At 36.9% G+C, this 27,050-nt stretch overlaps 2 protein-coding genes across 7 annotated transcripts; one reads left to right on the forward strand and one right to left on the reverse strand.

Moving 5' to 3' along the window:
* The first annotated feature begins 539 nt into the window (after positions 1 to 539).
* Positions 540 to 1,136, forward strand: LOC145064057 (uncharacterized). The gene has a single exon (XM_079011580.1). It carries the CDS (start codon positions 540 to 542, stop codon positions 1,134 to 1,136), a length of 597 nt encoding a protein of 198 aa, XP_078867706.1.
* A 14,207-nt stretch (positions 1,137 to 15,343) lies between these two features.
* LOC145062674 (uncharacterized) lies at positions 15,344 to 18,175 on the reverse strand. 6 transcript variants are annotated; one of them, XM_079010258.1, is made up of 8 exons: positions 17,931 to 18,175; positions 17,750 to 17,826; positions 17,603 to 17,675; positions 16,856 to 16,894; positions 16,620 to 16,737; positions 15,973 to 16,147; positions 15,699 to 15,810; positions 15,344 to 15,564 (listed from the first exon to the last, which is right to left on the reverse strand). In XM_079010258.1, the coding sequence occupies exons 6-8, from the start codon at positions 16,138 to 16,140 to the stop codon at positions 15,446 to 15,448; spliced, it is 399 nt and encodes a 132-aa protein (XP_078866384.1). In that variant the 5' UTR covers positions 16,141 to 16,147; positions 16,620 to 16,737; positions 16,856 to 16,894; positions 17,603 to 17,675; positions 17,750 to 17,826; positions 17,931 to 18,175; the 3' UTR covers positions 15,344 to 15,445. The 6 variants fall into 6 exon arrangements, 5 of the variants coding, with proteins under 5 accessions (XP_078866384.1, XP_078866382.1, XP_078866383.1 ...); XM_079010256.1 differs by having other exon boundaries at positions 17,603 to 17,826; XM_079010257.1 differs by having other exon boundaries at positions 17,750 to 18,175.
* Positions 18,176 to 27,050: the final 8,875 nt, after the last annotated feature.

Raw genomic sequence — 27,050 nt, forward strand, 5'->3', positions numbered from 1 at the left:
GCACCAAAAGATATACACTTCGTAAAGTATGCTTATACATACGATAAAACGATTTATACTGCTTTTTTAAGCAATTTTTACTGAAAATTTAAATTAGATGTTCGTTGTAGTTCTTGTAACTAGAAATTTTCACAACTACAACTATGACATGACTTACTTTTGGGTGTGTGTAACTAAAGACCTCACTATCACACGATACACTTTTTACAACACAATGTGATCCCCTAACTTTTTATGCTCTTCTCAACCACCATTCAGAAACTCCATTAAGATACTAATGAAAGCATGCAGGACCACCCCATCTCACCCACTATTTGAGCTTTCTACTAATTTAATAATAGACTTGAAACTACTAGTAAAGTTATTTTTGTTTCTCATCTGAGTACCTATACATATAGGTGACACTCTCTTCACTCACTATTTGCACTTTCTGATGATTTAACAGTAGACTTGAAACAACTGGTGAAGTTACTTTTTCTTCTTATCGGAATATCTATATATTTAGGTGACACCCTCTTTGCATCAAATTTACGGTAGCCATGGATTGGTACTCATGGTTATCGAAAACAAATCTAGACCCGTATTTAGTTTATGAATATGGAAGAACATTCACGCATAATGAGCTTCAAAGAGGAGACACGTTGTATTTCAACCACGAGTTTCTTCAAAGCATGGGAGTCTTGGTTGCCAAACACAGGTTAGAAATAATAAATCTTGCAAGGAACAACATAGGAGGGTGTCGCAAGAACGGTTTCTCCAAGATTGTGTCTGCTATTGTGAAGACAAGATTGCTTCTCTCCAAGAAACTTGGAAGATTTGTTTCAAGTAAACGGTCGGTTAATAGGCCCATGAATCCTTTTCGACCACAGTGGCCGAGTAGTAATTTAAGAAAGAACATGGGATTTGGGGAGGTTAAGGAAGAAAAAGGGAAGAAAATGATGAAATCTGGACCCTTGGATGGAAGATTAGATGAGAGTTGTATGACTCCGAAAAGGGTTTTTAGTGTTTCCGGGCCGATGGATGTGGGGAACAGTCCAAGGATTGGGATTCCGTGTAATATGATGAATTCAGGTGGTGAAGACGATGAGATGTCTTCTATTTGGTCTATGATGTTTCAAGATATGAAACCTACTTGACCATGGTTGCTCTTGTTCTTGCTCCTGCTATGTTTTCTTTTTAATATTTTATCAAATGTTTAAGGAAATTTCTTATTCATCGTTCATGTAAGTTTTTCGAGAATATATACATCAACATATCTGTTACACAAGAAACAACATGAAATAAAATGTTATGACGTGTTGGGTAGACATAGACATAAACACAGATTATAACCAGATGTCAATGGGCAAAAAACTACATCTTTTTGTCCGAGAATGGTTGGAACAGATTTGGCAACCTTTCTACGGTTGTTTTAAAAAATAAGGGCATTTGTGTCTTTTCCATATACGAGAGATTGGTAGCAAGATTGTTCCACCTTTTTGCATGTATAAAGTTGTTGGTGTTGCTTCGTCGCTATAACTAGAAAAAGTCGTCTAGATAGATGCCACTTGTACCGACGACATGTGGTCTCCAAAGGCTCCGTCGGGACTGATTTTCGAAAAAAAAAGATATACTACCTTCGTTCCATATTTATTGTTTATTTTTTACTTTTTAAGTTTTTAGTCTTCACGTTAAATATTTTTATTTATGTTATAAATTACTTGATAAAACTAGCTTATAACAATGAAAAAATATTTAAAACACAATCTATTTATATATTTTGCATCAAATATTATATATGAAAAACAAAAATATTTAAGGTCAAAGTTAAAGAATAAAGAATTCAAAAGTCAAAAGTGAACAATAAATGTGGGACGGATGGAGTATTAAATACCTATACCGACAAAATGTCGTTGCTATAGGTGACACATGTACAGAAGACATGTCATCTGGACATGGGTGACTTATAGTGACAACATTTCGTCAGGGTAGGGCAAATATGTTTTTTCCACTATAAGCAATAGCGACGATGTGTCGTCGATATAAGTCAAAAATGAATTTTTTTTTTCAGGATAAGCTATAGCGATAAATGTTGTCGGGACAACCTCTGGGCAATTTCCTTTTAGTTTTTATAGATTATATATGTTTTATCATTCCTGTATTTTAACAATCCAGACAGTTTGCAACATATATTCATAATAAACAAACATTCAACAAAGATTACTAATATTCAACACATTCAAATTAAAGTGTAACACAGACGATAAGTTGTCGACATATATTTTCAAAAAAAAAGTGCAAAACTCTTGTTTCTTGTCTTTTCTATTGCGACGTCATGTCGTCGGTGTAACTTTGAGGTCAAAGAATTCTAGTCAACCCTATACAGACGACATGTAAATGGAATATCTCAATTTGTAGCGATGACTTATGTTGTCAATATTAGGTGTCATCCTTGTAGTAAAAACTGCATTTTTTCTATTGGGATAAGTCCTAGTCCTGGTCAGCTAGCCAGTCCTAGTTCCGGTACACATCAAATGCATACAACATATTCTGATATGTCAAACATAACAAACCGTGCTTTAAAGTTTCAACGATGGTTAATATGTTCAAAGTTTTATACATGACCTATTACAACTGCATGATAACAAACGCCGATCATAAATAAAAACACACAAAACCCATGGAAGTGATCACTGAACTAAACCCCAATTTTCATTAAATGATTTACAAAGATCTCAATATAATACATTATTTATTTACCGGAAGTGTCTACTTTCCATTATTTGTACCACACGAAAATGAAATCGAATGGGCAATAAGAAAGATGTTCTCAAAACAAATTCGAACCGGTCAGTTGAACCAAAACCTGAATAAATGAGTGGTTAAATTATCATAGGTTTATGCAAATTTTTAGACCGGATCAAACCAGACGGTCTCTTCAAAACTTGGGTTGAACATGTGTTATAGAACCAATAAAAACCATTGGAACCGGTTTATTGAACTTTGATAGTTAGATCTCACTTAGCTCTTAAAAACAACTACATCCAAAGCAAATCTGATATATCGATTTTTACTATTTTTTTATGGGTTATGATTTATTTGATGATTTGGGTTTATTTATTTATAATTAGTGTGGGGGTTTCTTGTTTTAACAGCTCGAGGGAGAGATTGGTTTGTCTTCGAATCAAGGTGAGTCTTCTTACCACACTAGTAGGTCGAAGGCACCAATTCAAGCTCACTAATTTGTATGTGTTGGATGTATATGATTATGCGACTATGACTGATATGATTGATATATATATATATATATATATATATATATATATATATATATATATATATATATATATGACATCAATATGCAACTGGATGTCTAGGTAAAAAGTAATTCCTATTGTATTGGATTCTGAGTATTAAGTAACATATATCTTCTAATAAAAATCGAATACAATAGGAATTAGTTTTTACCTAGACATCCAGTTACATATTGATGTCATATATATATATATATATATATATATATATATATATATATATATATATATATATATATATATATATATATATATACACACCTTTATATTAAATGAGGCGGGTTATAAGTGGAGCGAATTCACAATGATCCATACCCTACCCATATAATAAAAGGGTAAATGGGTACGGATTGTAAACGGGTAAACGAATCAAAAAATAAAGCCCAAACCCGAAAAATTCTTATAGGTTTGGAACGAATCAGGGTAAAAACCCGCCCCATTGACAGGTCTAACAGGATCCATACTCGAATCGAGGAGACTCACGAAGAAACTAGGAAGCATGTAGCAAGAGGAATTTTTTGGGTATGTGTTGATCGTTTATATGATTGCTTTTCAGAATGGTGATGAGCACACATAGAGGAGGTTTGGGCTCAAGTACTGGTGTTGATCCGATTGATGAGCGGATGTGGGAGTTCATCTCTTTGGAGATCACTCATGGTATTTTGGCGCAGACTCTTGTGATCTTCAGTTTAGTTAAGGAGGGGATCATGGAGAATTTGGATGAGCGTATGGGCATGTTTCACACTGAGATTTTGGCTATTGTGGGAGCTCGCACTCTTCCCTTCCACGAGTTTTGTGCTTATGGAGCTCCCAATTTCTTTGGGAAGAAGGACCCCATTACTAGTAGGAGCTGGTTAGCGGACATGGTGAATGCTTTCCGGACGAGATTATGCCCCGAGGGGTCGAAGCTTAGATTCTCATCATGTCTTCTAAAAGACATAGCTTGTGGCTCGTAGGAGGAGGTGGATTCCGCTTTAGGAGGCGAGGCCATTGAGACGATGACTTGGGATGAGTTTATGACCCAGTTTAGGGCAGAGTTTGCACTAGCTATCTTGGTGTAGTAGTTGGCGAGGGAGTTTCAGGATCTTCTCTAGACGAATGAGAATGTGGCAGGGATCATCGCTAAATTCAGGGAGAGAGCCTTATTGGTTCCACAGTACGCTGCAAATGAGGAAATAAAGAAGAAAATGAACCATCACATGCTACAAGACGATATCGGGGAGTTTGTTAGCTTTTCAGCTTGTCGGACTTTAGAGGACCTGATAGCTGGAGCCCGAGAGCGGGAGATTGATTTGAAGCACCTCGGGAAGAGGAAGTTAGAGCAGATTCTGATAGCAGTGGGCTAGGCGAAGAGGCGCATGACTCAGGATTCCAAAGTAGGAGGCCATCAGGTCCAGTGTCATTGTGCCAAGTGTGGGAGGACACATGAAGGGAGCTTTCGGCAGACATGAAGGGGGTGTTTCAGTTGCGGGTAGATGGGTCATGTCATTAGGGATTGCCTTCGAGGATCGGTACCGATGTGTTTTCACTTCAATCAGTTGGGCCACAAGAAGGTCGACTTTCTGAGGCTGATGAGTGGAGTAGTGAGGGCACCTGCTCCAGTTATTCTAAGGATTACCGATGGCCACAAGAGCAGGGAAGATGCTCTTGCAGTGAGGAGCCAAGCATTGCAGTTGCAGGCAGGGGAGGCCAGAGTTTCATAAGATGTTATTGCGGGTATATTCCATTTTTTTCTTCATGCTATATCACTTATCTATTTATGCTTTTGGGTCTTGCATTTTTTTTTATATATTTTTTCCAGTTAATTTTCTCTGTGTTTGCCTGATTAGTATTGCTAAGGGTCGTCTTATGCCTTTTTTTGCATGTCGAGAGTCATGGGTGCAACACTTCTAGTTGAGATAAATTTAGGTTGTCAACTTTTATATGGGCCTTTGGTGCGAGCAAGCTAGGAGTTCTACATCCTAGTCCAAAGGAAGCCAGTTCAAGTGGTAATTTGGATAGAGCTTACTCAAGGTTGGGGATTCAGATAATTTTATCGACAAGGTGGCACATTCATAGTGATTCATGGCAGATATGTGTCTGGATCTAGGTTAAGGGTTGTGTTAGAGCCTCTTTTCCTATTCTTTTTTGATGAAGGCTTAGGGTTCGAAGCATGACCCAAACACTTGATTGGGATGCAGTAGATGTGGTGTGGACACGTGTTCGATTATGGGTTGGTATATTAGAAGGAGATCAAGACCATGAGTTCGGCTCATGACTGATATAGGAGTGCTATAAGACTACGTGGTAGTCATAGCATACACAAGGATGATAGCTATCAGGGAAGTGTTGTAAGTCTACGATGTAGTCGTAGCATTCACTAAGATAAGATAAGCCATTGTAGGAGTGCTTGTTAGGATGAAGGACGATCAACGCATGTCTGGGTGGATATGGAAAATATTGTTGATGGAACACTCCTTGTTTAGAATGAGGATTGTTGGAATTGAGGCGATGTTGGGCCTGTATGGCACTCGAGTAGGTGAGACCGGTAGAAAGTGGCTTGACTGAAGTTTTGAACCACCATTAGAGTGGTTTGACTCTATGGTCAACGGATGGCATCTGTGTGTTGTTTAGGCTCAGGTAGCTTGTAGCAGTTACATTTTTAGGTGGAGTCCATGGTATGGTAGTGTGTGAGATTACCATGGGTGGATTCCTAGGGGTATCATCAAGATAATGTAGGTGTGAAATGATTTCTTTCAGATAAAGTTACAGAGTGAGGTCTTGATGACTGTTTTAAGAATGGTTCTGGCTATCTGGAGGTCAAGTAAGATTTTGGATTTTTAGGTTCTGGTAGGAAAATGATGGTTATTCTTCCTTAATTGAATTAGCCGAGCGATGATTCCTTCTCCATCCGGACGTGTGGGTCTTCCTAAGATTGGATTTCGATTGTAGCATTGGAAGATTGTTGAGTGTATGAGTCGGCTTTTAGCCAAGGAAAGATGCAAGAAGATTTGGTCGGATTGTCTAGGTGTTTAGAAGGTAGCAAGGGGTGATTTCGAGGACGAAATCTAATTTAAGTGGGGAGAGTTGTAACGCCCTGTTTTGATTCGTTTCTAAATTTGGGGCCATGACCCGAAGATGAATTATCATAAGTCTTTGGGCTTTGTGGGAAGAGAGGTTTAGACCCATTTGGATGTGGGAAAGGTAGGTTATGTAATCCAAGAGTTAGGTTTGCGCTTTGGAGACCAGGGGTATAATGGTAAAGGTAGTGGTTCGGACCTTTCATGAACTTAGGATTTAAGTGTGGATGGTTTTAAGGAAAATGAGAGTTTATAGGTGTGTAGGGCTTCTAATTACCTTTCTGAGCATCTAAAGAATGCTGAAAATTGAGTCGGGACGAAGAAGTTATAGCCTTCGGAAGTTAGGAGGAATATGGGTTAATCTAGTATGTTGGCATACAAAGTGTACATTAGGCGTATTGGGCTTGAGTGATCGCGGGTGCTTAACCCGGTACGTTGGGTGTACGACCGCCAGGTTCAAACTGAAAAAAAAGGTTTAGGCCATATTTAAGCATCTTAACTCAATAAAACCCTCTCCTTATTCAGCTTATATCCCATCAACCTGTGATTTCAAAATCCTAGCCCCTTTGAGAGATTTATTGACCTTTTTGGGTGTTTTGGTGCACTTTATAGAAGGGATAAATCTTTGGAGAAGAATTGGATTGCTTAGAGCTTGTAAATCCTAGCTTGGTTTTCCTTGCTGGATCTTGAAGGTAAAAAGTCTCAAACTTGATGGTTCATTTGTTAGATCTTTATTGTGAGTGGGTTTTTAGTGCTTTTTGGTCCCATGAGTTGGTTGTTTTTGAGGTCCCTTATTCATAAAGTTTTCATTTTGATGGTTGTGGACCAACCATGAGTGAGTTGTAGACCTCTTAGTGAAGCTAGTAGCCTAGATTTAAGTTTTGGGCTTCTTGGAGCCATGCAAAGACATCAAGTTGATGAATTTATTGATCAAGACACTTATTAGAAATAGATATGATCCTTGGATGTAAAGTCTTAATAGATTAAGCACTTTTAAGTGAGTTCTTGGTCATTTTGTTATGTTAGGAAGCTTAAGTTTGGTGTTGGGCTCTATTAAGTCATGTTAGGTCATAAATTCAAGAACCTTATGACTCTATACGTTTATTAGTGTAACATACCAATGATGAGGTACTTCTAATTTTGACCCTATGTTTGAATAATATTGCATCTTGGCCCTTGGGATTGAAAAAGGATTGCAAAATGGCCCATAGTGGCAATATGGTAATTTCACCCAAGTGCAGTATGTTAAGCTTATGTTGTGCACGCTAGGCATACTAGGGTGCGTCCTAGTACACTGGGTGTACACCTCGTACGCGGGAAGGACGTAAGGATTATGTAAACCCTAATGTTTAGGGTTTGGCTCATATTTAAACCCCATTATAGCTTCATGTGTTATTTCTTCATCAGCCTCCCGTTGTGAAAATCGACCCCAAGCAAACCCTAAATGAGAAGAGTGCTTTTTGAGTCCATTGGAGTGCTTTGGATGAGTTCTTGAAGAAGAAGAAGGTGGCGATAAGAGCTTGGAGCTTAGAAGCACCTTGGATCTGGGATTTCCTTCTTGTTAGCAACCTCCAGGAGTATAAAGTTTGCATCTTGACCACTTCATCTTGTAGATCTAGTCATTTTCTCCTTTAAGACGCTTTTTGGTCCCAAAATGGAGATTCTTGAGCATGTCATGCTCTTGACCCAATAAGTTGTCCTTTCAGACCTTAGGAGGGGTCTGAAGTCATAAAAATGTGGTCTTGGTGGTCAGTTTTGCTCCATGCATGCTATAGAGGGTCTTAATGCATTAAGGTGTTGTTTGTTTTTTCTCGGGTAAAATGTTTGCAGTCTTCAGACCATATCTGTAGACCTCTGCAGCAGAAGAGGTGAACAAACGTCTGCAGTCAGAAAAAAGAAGACTGTTTGTTTTTTTAACATCTGCAGACTACTAAAATAAACTAAAATAAAAATAAACTGATTTTTTTAAACTACAAAGTGATTTTTTTATTATATTTATGATTTTGTTATAAATAATTAACAAATCTAAATCAACTTTTATGTATTATTGTATAAAAAGTGAAAATAAAAATGATACAAATTGATGTATATATTTGATAAAAACCAACAATTTTGGTCGCAAAGTTATGTCTAAACATTATAATTAAAAATCAAAGAATTTGATATATAAATGAATGGAAATAAACTTCGATTTTTTCAATTAAATCAATTAAAAACGTGCCATAAATATTTTTTCTAAGAATATGACGATGCTTTATAAAATTTGGCACAAAAAATATAAGAATATATATATATATATACATATATATATATATATATATATATATATATATATATATATATATATATAAACAATTTCAACGACCATTATTGTAATAAACTTTTATTTATAAATTTGTCAAAAATATAATGCTTGTATCGTCGAACTTTTTTTTTCAAATTGTTTATCATTAATAAAATTGGAATAAATATAAATTCAAAAAAACTATAAAAAAAAATATATGTGTTTTTTTAGGCTAGAAGATGTTAGAAGATTCTGGTCCACATCTGCACCAAGAAGAGGGTGCGCATACATTTTTAGGTCTGCAGTTAAAAAAAAAACAAACAGTCTGCGAAGGCTAATGTATGCGTCTGGTCTGTGTCGCGCAGATAGAAGAGACCAGGAAGATCTGCAGACAAAAAACAAACACCACCTAAGATATTGAGATTTTGTGTTTTAAGCACTTAATGGACATGAAAAGTCATAAAGTTGGAAAGTTTATGACTCTTGAGGATATTTTGGCCTTGGATATGTAGTTAGAAGCATTAAGTCAAAGAAATAAGGGCTGAATGGATTATGAAGAGGGCAGTTGCGTACGTTGGGCGTACCGGAGGGTAAGCTGCGTGTACGCAGATATGGCCCTGATGCCTCGGATGCTTGCATGCCCCGTGTACCTTCGAAGTATGCCTTGCGTACGAGTCCTGAGTCAACTCGTCTGAGTTGACTCGACTATGTTGACTCGTTGACTTTGACATTGAATTTGACCAAGATTGACGAAAGGATATTTTGCGTATTTTGAGCAACAGTTGAGTCTTGGTCTCTATCTGTTAGATAGGGGACCTGTAGAGCCATCTCTAGAGCAACTTACCGTTTAGCTTTTCGTCAGACTGTGAGGTGAGTCTTCCTCACTGTACTTATGGGCTGAATGCACCAAGGCAGGCCCATTGGATTTGATATCATGTTATATGATAGTATGTTGCCATGTTGTAGAGATTTGTTAGAATGGTATCCTAATATATAGGAGGTTAGCATGCGGTAGTGATATGTAGATCTGCCTGTTGTCTGTTGAGTGGTTATATGTTTATCTATTATGTATATGTCGACATGTTATGGTTGGTTGGCTTGAGGTGGTCGTGCTTCGTGCTGAAGGCCAAGATACTTGGGGCGGTCTGAATAAGCTGTAGGCCTTACGAGGTGGTCCAATCAGGCTGATCGAAGGATCGACAAGCGTTACAAATAGGTTGTAAGCCATGCAAGGTGGTCCAGTCATGCTGAAGGCTCGGGAGCGGTCCAGATAGGCTGTAGGCCCTGCGAGGCGGTCCAGTTAGGCTGAAGGCTCATATATGCATGTTGCACTTGTTGTGTTTATGTGGTGGTACTTTGGGGGAACTCACTACACTTTGGCTTACAGTTTTAGTTTATTGCTTCAAGTACTTCTAATGATCGCGGGAAGGCGAAGGCGTGATAGTACACATCCTCCTGGTTTATGGATTTATGATTTTGGGATACTCTGATACTGATAAATACTTTGGAAACAATAATTTTGTAAACATTTCATGATTTTGGGTTGTTTTGAAAAGTTTAAAATTGTTGTGATTTATGATATGTTACAATTAGGCTTGAACCCGAGGATTTGGACATTTGGTCTTAAAGGAATAAGACCTAAAAATGGAAATTGGCTGACTATGTTGGGTGTACCTTTCTTTACGTGTCCGTACGGAGCCTTGGTCCTATTTTTTCTATTGATGCATGATACGCAAGGCGTACTCCGAGAGGAGGAATTAAGTCACTTTTGGGCCATTTTAGGGTTTGGACCATGCTTGGTTGGGTCTAGACTTGGAGGGGTAAAATGGTCTTTTACCTAAGGAGCTGTAATTATGGAAAAGGACTTTTGGTTATGGATTATGATTATTTAATGATTAAGGTTTGTTTATTTATGATTAGTGTGGGAGTTTCTCGTTTCGGCAGCTTAAGGGAGATATTGGTTTGTCTTCGGATCGAGGTGAGTCTTCGATCTTACCATACTAGTGGGTCGAAGGAATTGATGTCGGCCCACTGATTTGTATGTATTGGATATATATGATTAATCGACTATGACTGATATGATATATATATATATATATATATATATATATACATATATATATATATATATATATATATATATATATATATATATATATATATAGAGAGAGAGAGAGCCAATCAGGGCTCAGAGTCATTATGGACTCAGGGGTTGATGCGGACCTAACACAACTACTTGTTGTCATATGGGTTGATACAGACCCAGGGTTTGATACAGACCTGACACAGCTACTTACTTTCATATGGGGTTGATATGGATCCAACACAACCATGTGTTGTTATATGTATATGTGTATTGTATGTTCTATTTTGGGTAACTCACTAAGTTTTGTGCTTACAGTTTCATGTTATGGTTTTTGGTACTTCCACATCGAAAGGGAAGGGCCCGGTGTTGATGCACAACATCCCCCAAAGTTCATTCCACATTTGATTTTTCTTGGTTTTTACTCTGCCGTTTAAATATTAGTTTTAACATTTAATAATTCTGAGATCAGCATGTTATTTGTATTAATATTTTACAAATGAAAATTTTACTCTAAAATTTTGGGATGTTACATATCTAGTTATAACACTACTGAAGTAACATTCTATTGAACAAGAAGAACCCTATAACCCTAGTGAAATTGAAATTCATAAAGGAGATTACATACCTTTTGGTTATTGTAGTAAATAACTAATCAAATCCTTCTTCAAACTCTTGGAAGCTAGCACCAGAAATCTCGTGTCTCTGATGGTTCACACCTAAACCCTAGTAACTAGGAAACTTGAAGAGAAGAAGAGAGGGGAAATTGTGGCTACTCTCTTAGTAATAATGATTGGACAAAAACTATAGGGAGGAAGGCTATATTTATAGTTGATAAGAAAAACCTAGATAACTCCTACTTGATTAAAATAATAATATCTCAAATCAGTTAATTATCTGTTTTCCTAATTATCTTCAAGGCACATTCCAGAAGCTCCTAAACCCCTTATAAAACTGTCCAAGGGTGGAAGGTTTTGGAACACCTTGTTCAACTATTGAACAATTACAGCTTATGCCCTTGTAATTAATCCAATTAATCCTAAAATTAGTTCTAATTAAATTATGATTAATTCTTAATTAAATAATACCATTTCTAATTAATATATTATTCTCATAATATATTAACAAATCATTTATTGCTATTTATTAATCATATAATAAATCAGTCTCTCTCTCTCTCTCTCTCTCTCTCTCTCTCTCTTTCTCACAGAGTCATCATATTCAATTACTAGGTTTAAGGGTAACCCAAAAGGACTTTGTTAATAATTCAAGTATATACCAATTTATTTATTGGCTTAGACACCTAATCCAATAGTATCATCTAAGGGTGAAACCGCTGAGTCAACCCTCAGTCAAATTTAGTAAAGTATGTATCTTGGTCCCTGTGAAGGTGTCCTCTCGATTCCTTTGTTGTGAAATTTTTGTTTCTTATGGTTTGATATGGTACTTGTCTTTATAATTTTGGAAGATCGGATATCGGAGCAACGATGTATAGTTTTTAGGTATCATCATGGTTACGTAAAGTACGGTTTTGGAGGGTCGTGTTAGCTGGGTTGGTATTCAGATTGTTTCAACCAGAATTTTTTGGCTGCATTTTTGGATAATTGTGTAGTTCTCCTTTAATATTGGAAGTTTATTTGCTACTTCTGCATTAGTGGGATCTGTTCGGCTTCATCAGGGTCTGGGGTCTTGTTGTGATTGTTAGAAGAATGTGTCTGATAGCGGCAGAGGTTCATTATTTCGTTCGATTTGCAGGTACGTCACCTTCTAGGTAAGGTCACGATTAAGGAGAAACACAGTTGGTTTGAGGAGCATGGTGTTCTCTCCTAGGGATTATGTCATGTCAGGTTTACAAGTTGATGCAAGAGCTTGGCGGGCTATTTTTTCCGTGATTGTGTGCAGTGATGTTTTGTCTCATGATGTATCATTGACAGTTGGATTGTGGATGTGTGTGTGTTCCAGGATGGTATGGCTCCTGTAGCCAGGTGAGTGCAGAGTGGGATGTTGACAGAGTTCCTACCGGTCAGTGAGATGATGACAGTATGTCCTTAGCCCGTTGGGGGTGGGTCGGTAGTCTTCATGTTGTGGTAGGAGGATGGCAAAATGGGGAGGATCCATGAGATTCTCATCCCAATGGTTGGATGGTGTCACGACATGCTCTGAGCTATCGTGGGTTTCACATTTCTGAATGTGATCAGTGGTTGTGTAGTGGAGGCATGTGTGTTGATTAGTTAAACATGTGGCAGTGATGGATGATTAAAGCAATATAGTGTTCTCGCTGGTGTTTAAACGACTGGCATGTTGAGTTAGACTGAGACAGAGTGTTGACTTTATGGGAAAGGCATGGTGGTATTTTGGCAACTCGTTGTTATGAGTCTTCCTATCGGACTCTCATTCGTTTTATGATGAGGCATCATGAGAATTCTCTCCCAATATTACCTATTTCATAATAGGCTACCTACTAGAATAGCCAAGAATTAGTAGCTGAAGGTTGTTATGAGTATTTTCGAAGTTTCTGAAAACTCTAGGACTATTGATAGTCATGGGGACTGCTAATAGTCCCAAGGTTGTTGATAACCTACAGCTAATAGATTAACACAGGGGTAGTGGCATGCTGGATGGAGTTCTAGCAGCCCGGAGATGCAGATGGTGATAGGTCTCTTGGGAGTTTTGGTAGATGATGGTGCGCCTATGCTGACGTGGGAGCCTAGGAATCACATAGGTTTTAATATCGCCCATGGTTGCGCTCAATGGATCAGTGGGTTGGTTATGATTTGTCATGAAGTTGGGTGTGTATTCGAGGACCTACATCATGTTATCTGATTTTTGGGACGAGATGATCAAAACTGTTGTTGTTTGGTTGGCTTTATTTATGTCTGGATGCCGGGTTTTTGAACCAAGGGGGATATGTGGGCTAGTTTAGCTCTCACTTAATTAGTTTTACTCAGATGTCAGTAAACGAGGGTGTCAGTTTTTACAGTTGATAGTGTTTCCTGTCTTCTATTGTCAGTGGGATGGCGTAAGATCAGGGAGGTTTTGTTTAAGCTCAGACCTTTGAGTTTTGGTCAGCATGGTCGATACTGATGGAGGCCTTGTCTATCGAGGAGACAGACATGTTTACAGAGTTTTAAGATAAGGGCGAGGGAGCCAATTTTCTTGTTTCAGTTGGTTGTAAGATATTGATCTTCATTCTTTGTCAGGGGACGTGATTTTGACTTTGGGAAGTCTCTGCTCAAGTTTGGCGTATGCTCCTATTTTGGAAGTTGTTTTGGTATTTCAGTCGCTGATACTAGTATATGGGGTGGTGATAGCTCGAGTAAGAAGTATTTGGTCTGGGGAGATCCCTCAAGGGATTTAGGAGGGGCAATTTTAGAATGATTGATAAGGGCAGATTTCGAGGGCAAAATCTAATTTAAGTGGAGGAGAATTGTAACACCTGTATTCTAGATGGATCGGTTTAGGGTTTTAAAGAGTCAAAAGATTGATTTTTTTGGGAAAATTGAGTGTCACGATGTGACCAGAGAGTGGTCACGATGTAACAAGCCAACAATAAGAAACACATATCTGATTTGTTCTCACAACGTGACACGCATGTGGTCACAACTTGAAGCCTGCTGAAACCCAAGCCCATGAACTTTTAGGGTTTTGTTCATATTTAAACCCCTTTAAGTCGATTTTAGGGTTCTTTATTAGCGTCCATCATTGTGACCTACTGATTTTTACCACAAAATTTTTCATTTTTATCGTAGGAAAACCACAAGTGTCATAAAAACCAAGTCATGAAAAATACCAAGTACATCAATACAGTAATCCAAATCAGAGTATCAAAATGTGAAATATCATAAAATCTACGACCCAGAGTGTAAAGTCAAGCTATCGCCTTTCCATGATCATTTGAAGTACCTGAAACATATTTAACCCACTATTGTAACCACAATGCTTAGTGAATTCCCAAAATATTACATACATCTCAACAAAATAACTAACTATGGGTTATCAGTTACCCTAAGGATTAACACATTTTAGGGGTTATCAGCAACCCTAAGGACTATCAGCAGTCCCATGGACTCACAGCTATCCAAGAGATGTCTGCAACACAATTTCACAAATAACATCAATCAAAAAATAAGGCCCAGCTGGTCAGCATGCATACACTAATACACATGTAATATTAGGAGAATACTCACCTCACAAGTTGCAATTAAATACAACAGCTCACACAGGGTAGGCAGGTACAAATAAGCACCTAACCATCATTAAATAAAGTACCATTTTCAAACTATGCTAAAAACCTAATATTGACCAAAACACTACTAGAAAAATACCCTTTAATGACACGTATTGTGTGTCATAAAAGGTACTGATGACACACAAATGCGTGTCAAGGAAGACCCTGTCATAAAGGAAGACGACACGCATTTGTTCGTCGTAACCTTACAACATGCATTTAGGACACACACTCATGACACACATTTTGTGTCAAGGAAGCCCCTGTCATAAAAGAAGACGACATACATTTTTGCGTCTCATAATTTAAGGTTTTTTTAAAAAAATATTTTTTATAGATTTACTAATTTTCAAATAATATAACAATTAAGGTATCATAATATAAAATAACATATCATTCAAAAAACATTCCTTTTCACAATATATAATATTTCAAATGTAAATAATCATTCTAATGTTAAATAAATGTAATACATTGATATTAGGGGTCTTTCCCTAACTATATAATCTGGTAGTACATTGTCATACAATTAAGTTGCATAATTTTAGTATTTTGTCTAGTGCAGAGCTCTTCTAATGTCATTTCTCTCGTTATATCTCTAACAAAGACTTTTTCCACTGCATGTAGGAATATTACGTGTGAATTAGTTCCAAAATAGAAATAAATAAAGAAAGAAAATTTTATGTCAAAATTAATAGTTTTTTAATTAGATGCTTATGTATCAAAAAATTGTGAGCCATCAACATAAAACCTGATTTATCATCAACACCAATTAGACAAAGGTATCCCTTAAGCTCTTTTCCACTCTCAATAAAATCAACAAGTTCTTTTCCACTCCCAGTATGGATAAATTTCCTCTTTGACTTTACATTTGGATTCCATAAAAAAGAAAAAAAAATGCCACTTAGTACATCGATAATGCCTAAAAAGTGGAAAGATATTGCATCAATGCAATGAAGAAATTTATCACAACTTCAATAACAAGATATAGGAATTATTAAATAAAAAAGTAATCTAAAACTAACTTTTTCCATGAAAGATTTACCAACATTCCAGATTTCATAACTTGCTACAACATCAAGAAGATCTCCATTTTCTTCATTATTGACTCTATGAAGACCTAGATGTTCAGACCATGTAGAGAGCAAGTTGAAGGCTATTAGCAAATTTCCTAGCACTCCAAGGTTCGCCATTCCCAGTCTGATGCATACAACAAAATAATTATTCCATCGAAATATATATCGATACAACCACATTTCACCTTTTTCCCCCAAATTATGCAAACATTGTCTCACTACTTTTTTTTACCAATTTATGCGACAAGTTAAATATCACATGCATCTCTACAAAAAGAATGTAGACTTGTACTTCGATTTCTTGTAACTAAGAAAACTCTTATCATATATGTTGCATAACTTACTAAATTGTCGGGTTTGAACTGATGTAATTTATCTCACTATGGGAAGAAGATATAAACCAACTAACAAAAATCTAAGAGGAAAATGTACAAAAACACATAATATTTTGAAACCTTTTTTTATAAGTAATTACAAAAAAATGTACAACTAAAAACATCTTTGTATATCTTATAACAAATGATAACAAAAAAGGATCAACATTAATCATATAAAAAAATGAAAAAACATATTTCAAAGGATGGTGTTTAACTTACCATCTAAGGTACATAATCCATCACTCCTTTAACATTCAACTCATGATTTTGAATTTCATCTTTTTTTGTTGGTTCATTTTTTCTTTTCATGTTCTCTGAGGCTCCACAAACTTGAAAACTATAGACATCATTAAAGCGAGTAGTAGAATCATATAAATAACAATTAAAGAAATAAAATCAATGTTTTTACAAAAACTAAATCTACCACAAAAATGTTAAGATTGCAAAATTGTTACCAGTTGCGACTATAGTCTCGCCAGGAGCAAGAATAGCACCTGGGGGATGCATGAAACAACTATTTGGTAATTTGTTTCTTCATGTAAAGAAGAAATAAACCAAACAACTAATATTTTAGTAAAAAATCCACATAATATGGGGATTTTACCCATTTTCAAAGAAAAGATAGCAGTTTTAAAATGTAAAATCCTAATGAAAATCGAGATTAAACCTCTTTTGCAAATAATATTTAAAGAAAATGACCAAATTATCCTTTTATTCTAACCCAAAACAATATCCTGGTGTTACCAAATTTGGAGCAAATCATAAGATTGTTATAAGAAAGCTTCCATAAATACCATTCCTTAATAATACGAGTCAAACTCTAAAAGATTTTAAATTTCAACTTGTTCTTAATAAGAAAATGAAGATTCTACCTAGAATACGCTTCACTAGTTTTTCTTCTCCAAATAACCAAGTTTTGATTACATATAATCCTCTTAACCTCAATCATTTTCACTTTTTCTATTGATAAAAACGATCTTTATCATAAAAAAATGTCATAATTATCTTATACTTCTTCAATAGGACCCAAATAAGCTTTTTTAAAACCCAACAATTTTCATTTAATATCATCAACGATAAACCCAACTACCTTCTGCATAGAATTCGTTTTTTTTTTCAGAATATTTTATTTCTTTCTCTCCAATCATAATACACACTAGCAGCTAAAGGAATTTTTTTAATAGCATTTTTGATATTTTTACCTTTTAACGATCTGTAGATACTAACATATAATTAAGACCGTATGATATCCTCTATGAATGATCTTTGGATAACCTGATACATATACAACAAAACCATAACATCTTATACAAAAACAAAAAAATGAGTTATTGAGAAAATGAACTTACAAACTTCATGCAAGTAAGCCAAATCACAGGACCAACTCTAACTCGGGTCACCAACTCCATAATCGGCATGTCTGTGCCTACAAAACAATCCAACATAATCATGGACAGTTTATAGAAAAAGTACTAAAATTTAATTATTGAAAACTAGTTTGAGGTATAAGTAGGATTTTTATGTTCTAACGGTTTTTTTTTGGCATAAATAACTAAAACTTCAATGGAAGATTAGATAAATTGAATTGCATTTCTGAAAAGTAAACACTTGAAGATTCCATCTTGACTTGTTAATACACTTCCAAGCTCTTCCAAATTCTTAGGTCAGGATTTCCTCCATACTCAACAAAAAGTTCACAGCACTTTTCAACCTACACAAAAAGTAACAAATTTCACTATAGATAATATGATAGTTTAGTGGGACATTTCATTGAACAATTGATGGTCAGTGAACATGGGATGTATTCCCCTACCCCTTTTTTATTAGGTTGGAGTCTCTATCCTTTATTGAATAAGTACAAAATATAGAATAAACAATAAATAATGCAGGAGAGGCCAATTATAAGAGATAAGCAACGATTGGAAGAACTTGCATATTCAAAATCTTAGGGGAAAGTACCTGATTTTATATTTCAACAACAAAATGACTGTTAACTAAAATTTGGAACGACAAACCACCCAAATAAGATAAAACTCTTATACAAATCAAACCATGCGATCTTGATAGCAAAATAAAAACTGAATACAAATTAGGTCTCACATAATCAAATATCAAAAATGAAATCACCTTTAAGAAAATAGTGGAGGCATATGATCTTGATAGCAAAGATGATTGAAGGGGGTGGATTGGGCAGAGTTATAAGATCTCTTGTGGTAGGGTGACAGTGAATGAATGAAACGAGCCCTAACAAATCCAAAACTGAGCACCGTGTGGTGATGATGGAGCGTAGTAGCCAGCAACAGATATATGGTTCTCCGTACATCAAAATTGATGTTGGGTTTGCGATTTGATAGTCACAAACTAATCTTGTTCTTAAATTTTTTATGTAGAAAGAGGAAGAGAAAGATGGAAATGAAGGTGGATGAGAACAAGGCGTTTCTTTTTTTTTTTTTTTTTGGATTTCATTTTCTGGCTAGCTACTAAGCAGAACACACGTTTTGTAAAAAGAAAAAAATAACGTGACACCTCTACACGAAACACATATATTTTTGGTTCACTCCGTGGTTTTTTTATTTTGTTGGGACACTAATTTTAGGGCAAGCAAAAATGTGTGTCCTATATCCTTCCAAAAATCCCATTAAGCTCTTAGTACAGAAAGTTAGTTCCTCAAACTTCCAGATTTGAATCAAAGGGACGATTTAAGGGATAAAGTCTTCGACTTTATACATTTGCATGCCATAAATGAGCGATAAACCAAACCCTAAGTCCAAGAAATGCACAAATGCTCGCATAGGGTGGATAAGAGTCCTCAAGCTCTCAAATTTATGGTCCACAACCCCAAAAACAATAGGAATGGTACCCAAATGGTTTGGAGTTAACCATACTCATAAGAACCAAAGCTAAGGGACAAAAGCATACAAAATGCATGACTAACTAGATCTAGCATGAGAGCTTGCCAAGATGGAAACTTTATACCTCCATAAGATGGAAAACAAGATGAATGATCTAGATCTATAAGGCCTGGAACTCTTAGATGCTTCACTAAAGTCTTCTTCTTCAAATGATCACACACAAAACAATTTAAAACCTCAAGGATCTCACACAAATAGCTAGGATTTCGAGGTGACTGGATGGAGGATGGAGGTTGGGTATGAAGAGGCTCTCAAGAGGTTTAGAGCCTTTAAATAAGTTAACAACCCCAAAATTAGGGTTTAGGACTTTGCGGATTACGCAGTGTGTAGTTGGACTTATGCCTAGTGTAAGTCATTAATTGCCCGCAAGGAACCTTTCTCCTACACTGAGCATAGGAGGCCATCCTACGCCCTACTTCAGACTTAAAATACAAATATGGGCTAAAACATTTTAAAGAAAAATCATACATGCAGGATCAAGTGTTACAAATCTTCCCCAACAGAATTAGAATTTGCCATTGATGTCTTCGATCTTGAATAAAGCATAATAGTTGGTACGTATCTTCTGATCGGGCTCCTAAGTCCATTCCAAGCTCTTCCGGTGCTGCCACTTCACCTTCACCAAGTCCACCACCTTGTTCCGTAGAGTCTTCGTCTTTTTGTCGATAATCGCTATCAGTCGCTCGACGTAATTCAGGCGGTCATCAACCTAAATATCACCCAGGAGTACTACAACTATCTCATCTACCACACACTTCCACAACTGGGACAAATGGAAGGTGTTATGGATGACTGATCTCATCCGGTAAATCTATGCGGTAGGCCACATTGCCCAACCTCACTGCTATCCGAAAAGGACCAATAAAACTTGGGCCCAGCTTGCCCTGGTTTCTAAAACAGATGATGACTTTCCAAGGAGAAACCTTCAGAAGTACCATATCCCCTACTTAAAATTCCAACTCAGATCGGTGTCGGTCAGCGTAGCTCTTCTGGCGATTATGGGTAGTCTGAAGTCTTTGCCTCACCGGTTGTATAAACTCCATCGTCTTTAGCACTATATCCATGCTCCCCATGACATTCTGACCAACCTCTCCCCAGCAAATCGGGGCCCGACACTTCCCCCTATATAGGAGCTCAAAGGGACGCATACCAATGTTGGTGTGATAGTTGTTGTTATACAAAAACTCATCCAAAGGGAGGTAAGAGTCCCAAATCCCACCGAAATCCTAGATTGTAAGTCCCCAAAATTGCTTGTATATCAATCAGATCCAATTGATGGTGCGGAATCCCAATCAATTGGATGATGTCAGATCAATATAGAAGAGAAGGAGAAGAAGAATAACTTGAATTTGATGTATTAATGATATGATTGATGCTCCTTACAATAGATTCTCTCTCACACACAATTCTTCTCTCTAACTTTCTCTCTCTTCTGTAGCCTTCTCTCTTCTAAACATACACTCCCACATGCACTCCTCTATTTAAATGGACCTCTAGCCATACACATGTATACATCCGCACACGCTGTGTACGGTCGTACACAGGGTGTGCGGCCGTACACACAAACCGCAAACACATACAACATTACATAAAAATATATTTTCCTAGAAAAGCAAAGTATAAACCATATTTTTGACCCAAAAATCTCCCCATTAGTTTATAGCTTTCTTTTCTAATTGGCCTAACAAACTCCCCCTAAAAAATAGCTGGCTTTTCTTGTCAATCTTCAATGGGAGCTTTGGCTTCAGCCTTAATCTTTGATTTCTTCACAGCTTCAAGATGAACTTGATGAATCTTCATGAATGACTTCATCTCGAGCGGTTAGGCTTTTCTTAAAGATTTGACTCTGAACACACATTGGGTGATGAGACTTGATGTACTGACTCTTGAAAGATAGCGCTTTCAGCTTGAGAATCTTTAGAGAGAACAACAGAGAGAAATAATCTTCTGGATCACTTCAGCAGGTTCATAGATAGCAGCAAATTGAATGAGGAGGCTTCAATGCAATCTGTCACATAATCTTCAAGTACAACTTCACCATGCTTCTGGGGTTGACAGATTGAATGTCGAAAGAATAATCTTCATTTCTTGCTCCTTCGAATGCGAATTCTTCGATGCTCACGGATGAAGCCTTGGCTCAGGAGATCTTCAATACAGTCTCCACGAGTCTCATCTACGCCTGAAATCACTTTTCAAGACAAAACAAAACTAAAAGAAAAATTAGCACACAAAAAAAAATATTTTTGGATTTTTGATATTTTTTGGAAAAGGAAATTACACTATTTTTGGATTTTTAATTTTCTGATTTTTGTTTGATTTTTGAATTATTTTTAATTCTCCCCCTAAAATTTGTGCATAGAGGAAAACTATGAACAAATTTAACAAAAATAAAATGATATCAAACTTTAAGAATGATTTGGGATCAAATTTTTTAGACAACCTTTATCCGCTTGTCGGTACCTTCCATCTTCACGTCTTTGTCTGGTCGATCGCCGATATTGTTGTCCACTTAAACACGAAAAATTGTGACAAAATTAGGACATACTATAAGTGACAAGACAATATGATCCTAAGTTCCTAGATATTATATCTGATCCTAAGTTTCTAGATACTATATCTTAAGGACCATTCAGCTGACGACGACCAGGGATATTGTTGTCCACCTAAATTGAGCAGCGAGATCTATAGACAATCTTTGAGTGTTCAATTTTAATTGTACTGGAACATGTTTCCCGCTTCCAGATATGCTCCGGTAATCAAGGACTTCCAGAGTACTCCTTACATCGGATGAGCAGACCATCATTAGGGGAGAAGATAGATTCAGAGTATTATCACTTATAGTGCATATGCTGTGTACCAGGTCGGATTGTTAGTCACGCAAAGGAGACAGTATATGGCTATTAGATAAGAGGAATTTCATATATATATATATATATATATATATATATATATATATATATATATATATATATATGTATAATATGCAGAGAAATAGAGTTGCATATGTTACAGTCCAGGTCGGATCTCTTCCAATCATGTAGAGGAGGTAACGTATGACTAACAGACGGAAAGAAAGAAAATGATTTTCTACAGACCTAATTTATCGGAATTTACCAATTGTCCCATCAATACCGGAATTAAGGACAGAATCCGCACATGGAGGAAAAGTTAAACCACGGTTCTAGATACGGGTTCATTTAATGTGACGAGTAGATTCTCATATATATCTCCATGCTCAACCTATCCAAGCATCGTATTGTCAGGCTAAACGGATCTAACTAGGTCAAGATTTGTCAAGTCATTTGATTTCTTAAGTTCAACTCTGCCTAGTCATGTCCATTTAGAATCTTTCGTGCCTACCGACGCATCAAACCAGAGCATAGACCCTTCAACTTTGGGTACGTTACGTAGACTCAGGTTGCCTGTTATCACATAATCATATCACTTCCCTAAACATCTCCCTCAAGCACATTCCATAACCAACATATTATTATTTTGATTTTCTAACTTTTTTATTTTATTTTATTTTAAATTTTCTAATTTTTGTTTTGTTTTTATTTCTCCCCCTAAATTTGTGCATAGGATAGAAATGAAAGTAAATGCGCAAATTTAAACTATCCTAAAACAAAAATTTGTCTTTAAAGCGAATAAGCTTAAGAAAAACTCAGGAGTATAGAGAAGAAAACTCAAACCGTAAGTCACCGATTGAATTTGCATCCAGAGGGTCTGAGAACAGCACGCGTAATCTCAGAATAGATCCGAAAATTCTTCATGTCATTAAGCACAAACCCCATGTGATCCCTTCCTTTCTTCCCTTCCCGCAAAGGACACATACTCTCAAACTAAATTATGAGTGTTGTATAGTTGAGAGATGCCTCCTATCAAGTGTCTGGAACAACCACTATCAACAAACCAAAGTCTGATGATATGCCTCCATAGCTGCTCCGACACATAGCGGGATCAGTTGGTCTTTGGAACCCAATCCATTTTGAAACTGGGTTGACCTTTGTCATCATTGCATGGTACTCTCTCCCATGACATGTCCCGCTTATCACAAACAGAAGATGTAGAAATATTAGAATCGTTAGTAGATTTGGGAGAGTGAGCCTTTGGAACCCATTTGTAGTTGGGTTTAACCCATTCCTTTTTCGTTCTGATGGGTGGCTCAGTACTTGCTTTTGATCTTGATGTCGGCCGTTGAGATGACTTTGATTTTGGCTTCACGGGAGCATCTCTTGGATTTGGCTTCTTGGCCGACATTCCCTTCTTGACCTTGGGAGTTGATTTCTTGGCCTTGTGGGGTTGATTTTTTTGCCTTCGTGGCATTCCAGTCGCTATTTTCTGAATGTAGCCTCGAAGGGTTTCTTTTGGGGTATCTCCCTCTTGGTGTTTTCTGCCAGCCATGTGCGTAGTAGGGAACGTATGCACGATTTGGACAATTTCTGGCAATGTGTCTAGGTGTTCCACAGTGAAAATATGTCTTTTTCTTCACTGTGGAGTTGTTTCTTCCTGCCCGTTGTGGCGTGTCCATGCCTTGTCTCTTGCTGTTCCCACATGCACACTTGCAACAAGAACTCTGTTGCGTTGGAATTGGTGGTCTGTATTTCTCAACGGCAGGTTGATCAGTAGCAGTTGAGTTCGAAGCAACAGATTCAGAGTTCAAGGAGATGTTGGTTTGTTCAATGGTGTTCTCCTTGTTCTCATCCTCTGCTACTTTACCTGCACATAAAGTAGAAGCATTAGTATCTTCAACTTGAATACCTCCTGACACAAATCCAGCTGGTTTACCATATCGAAGATGTGCCTCCCTGTCAATTTCGACCTGTGTCATAGGGATGGATGTGTAGTTATGATTGAAAGGTGGAGGAACACTATCATACCCTAGACCCTTGTTTTGATTTTTTCTTTGAATTTTAATTGGGTTTCATATAAGGACTCGACTGTCTTACTTGACGCAGTGTAATTTTTGAAACTAACATCTGCTTTTCCACACTTTATTTTCAAAGCGTCAAGTTCTTCAGTTACAACATCAAGTTTTTTCTTAATGTGATCATAATTTTCACACTTGTTGCTATAATCTTCTTGTAATTTCTGGAAATCCTTGATTTTGGTTTCAAATTGAGCTTTTAACGGTTTTTGTCATTTCCTAAGAGTATAGCCTTCGTATTTGAGGTCCTCATTTTCTCTTTTTAATAAATCAATTTGTTTGCGAAAATTAATCGTAGCTTTACAAGATGGAGTACATGAAACTTCATTTACCGGAATTGATATGAAACTCATTTTCTTTTTATTTATTTATTTATTTATTTTTATATTTTTAATTGCCCTTTGACTTAAAAACCAAGAAACTCAACCTTAAAAGTCAAATTTAAAAAGTCAAACTTGAAAAGTCAAACTTAAAAGTCAAACCGAAAAGCCAAATTTGAAAAATTAAAAGTCAAACAAGAAAGTCAAAATTTTAAGTCAAAGGTCAACTTTTAAAAGTCAAAGTCAAAATTTTAAGTAAAAAGTCAAAAATAAAAGTTAAAATTTAAAAACTAAAATTTTTGGGTTGAAAAAGGATTTTAAAAATAAAATTTTGAATTTTTGGGGTTGTAAATGTCAATTTGCGAAATTATATGCAAAAAGGATGAGTTATATTCTAAATTTCGGATGAATGAAACAAAGAGCCTCCTAGACGAGTTGCTTAAGGCACTGTGTTGACCTATCATAGGTTCCGGGTTCGAATCTTGGCAGCTTCAATTTTCGTTTCTACTTTTTAATTCAAGGCTGTTGTGCGAGGTTGCTGCTTGCGAGGTGAGCCAAATGCGAGCCGAACACGCTGTTGATACTAGAGTGAGGCAGTTGAGCCGAGAATCCGAGGCAAGACCGAGCCGCACACTCCGAGGCGTACACCGAGACCGCACCATCTGAGCCACACACTGCTGAGCCGCACACCTTCAAGAGCTCAACCGCACACCTTCAAAGTCTGGCTGCACACCTTCAATAGGTTCGCGAAAAAATGACGTTTTCACCCCTTTTTTGCTCCAAAACTCGATCAAAAACTCGTTTTTATGAAAAATGCAAAGAAGAAACCCCCCTTATTTTTCCGAGATCTATCCAAAAACGCAATTATCTTTTCAAAATAAGATCAAATAAGCTCCAGATCTGACAAAATTAACTGATACAACCTTGCTCTGATACCAATTGTAAGTCCCCAAAATTGCTTGTGTATCAATCAGATCCAATTGATGGTGCGGAATCTCAATCAATTGGATGATGTCAGATCAATATAGAAGAGAAGGAGAAGAAGGATTAAGATGAATCTAATGATGTATTGATGATATGGATTATGCTCCTTACAATAGATTCTCTCTCACACACACTTCTTCTCTCTAACTTTCTCTCTCTTCTATAGCCTCTTCTAACCGTACACTCCCACCTTCAATAGGTTCGCGAAAAAACGACGTTTTCACCCCTTTTTTGCTCCAAAACTCGATCAAAAACTTGTTTTTATGAAAAATGCAAAGAAGAAACCCCCCTTATTTTTCCGAGATCTATCCAAAATTGCAATTATCTTTTCAAAATAAGATCGAATAAGCTCCAAATTTGACAAAATTGACTGATACAACCTTGCTCTAATACCAATTGTAAGTCCCCAAAATTGCTTGTGTATCAATCAGATCCAATTGGTGGTGCGGAATCCCAATCGATTGGATGATGTCAGATCAATATAGAAGAGAAGGAGAAGAAGGATTAAGATGAATCTAATGATGTATTGATGATATGAATTATGCTCCTTACAATAGATTCTCTCTCACACACACTTCTTCTCTCTAACTTTCTCTCTCTTCTCTAGCCTCTTCTAACCGTACACTCCCACATGCACTCCTCTATTTATATGGACATCCATCCATACACATGTGTACAACCACACACCCTGTGTACGGCCGTACACAGGGTGTGCGGCCGTACACACAAACCCCAAACACATACAACATTACATAAAAATATATTTTCCTAGAAAAGCAAAGTATAAACTATATTTTTGACCCAACAATCTCCCCCCTTGGTTTATAGCTTTCTTTTCTAATTGGCCCAACAAACTCCCCCTTGGTTTATAGCTTTCTTTTCTAATTGGCCAAACAAACTCCCCCAAAAAAGTAGCTGGCTTTTTCTTGTTAATCTTCAATGGGAGCTTGGCATCAGCTTTAATCTTCAAATTTCTTCACAACATCAAGATGAACATATAAATCTTCAATAAATGAATTCATCTTGAGCGGTTGGGTTTTTCTTCAAAATTTGACATTGAACGCACATTGTTGAGCCGCACACACCGAGGCCACACACCGAGGCTGCTGAGCCGCACACCTTCAAGAGCTTAACCGTACACCTTCAAAGTCTGGCCGTACACCTTCTTAGTCAATCGATCGATAATCACCGAGATAGCGTCTAAACCATTTGCCGTCCTTATTAACTTTGTGGTGAAATCCATGGTGATATGTTCCTATTTCCATAACAAGACCTCCAGAGGCTGCAATTTGTCGTGATGGCGCTGATGCTCGGCTTTGACCCTCCGACTGGTCAGACAACGTCCACAAACCAAGTTATATCCCTTTTCATACAGGGCCACCAATAACTGTGTCTCAGATCATGATACATCTTTGTTGCTCCCGGATGAATAGAAAATCTCAACTTGTGTGCCTCGTCCATCAAAATTTGTCGGGTCTCACTCGAATAAGGAACCCAAATCTTTCCA

Source organism: Lactuca serriola, chromosome 7, assembly GCF_051521515.1.
Source record: "Lactuca serriola cultivar US96UC23 chromosome 7, Lser_US96UC23_V15, whole genome shotgun sequence".
NCBI lineage: Eukaryota > Viridiplantae > Streptophyta > Magnoliopsida > Asterales > Asteraceae > Lactuca > Lactuca serriola.

Bases quoted from the DNA above. Each gene is read 5' to 3' on its own strand.
- LOC145062674 (XM_079010258.1), bottom strand. From the start codon at position 16,140: ATGGCGAACCTTGGAGTGCTAGGAAATTTGCTAATAGCCTTCAACTTG. The intron at 15,811-15,972 runs GTTAGTTTTAGA...CCAAATGTAAAG, and splicing joins GTAAATCTTTCATGGAAAAA to TCAAAGAGGAAATTTATCCA. The intron at 15,565-15,698 runs GTTTTATGTTGA...TCCTACATGCAG, and splicing joins TGGTGTTGATGATAAATCAG to TGGAAAAAGTCTTTGTTAGA.
- LOC145064057 (XM_079011580.1), top strand. From the start codon at position 540: ATGGATTGGTACTCATGGTTATCGAAAACAAATCTAGACCCGTATTTA.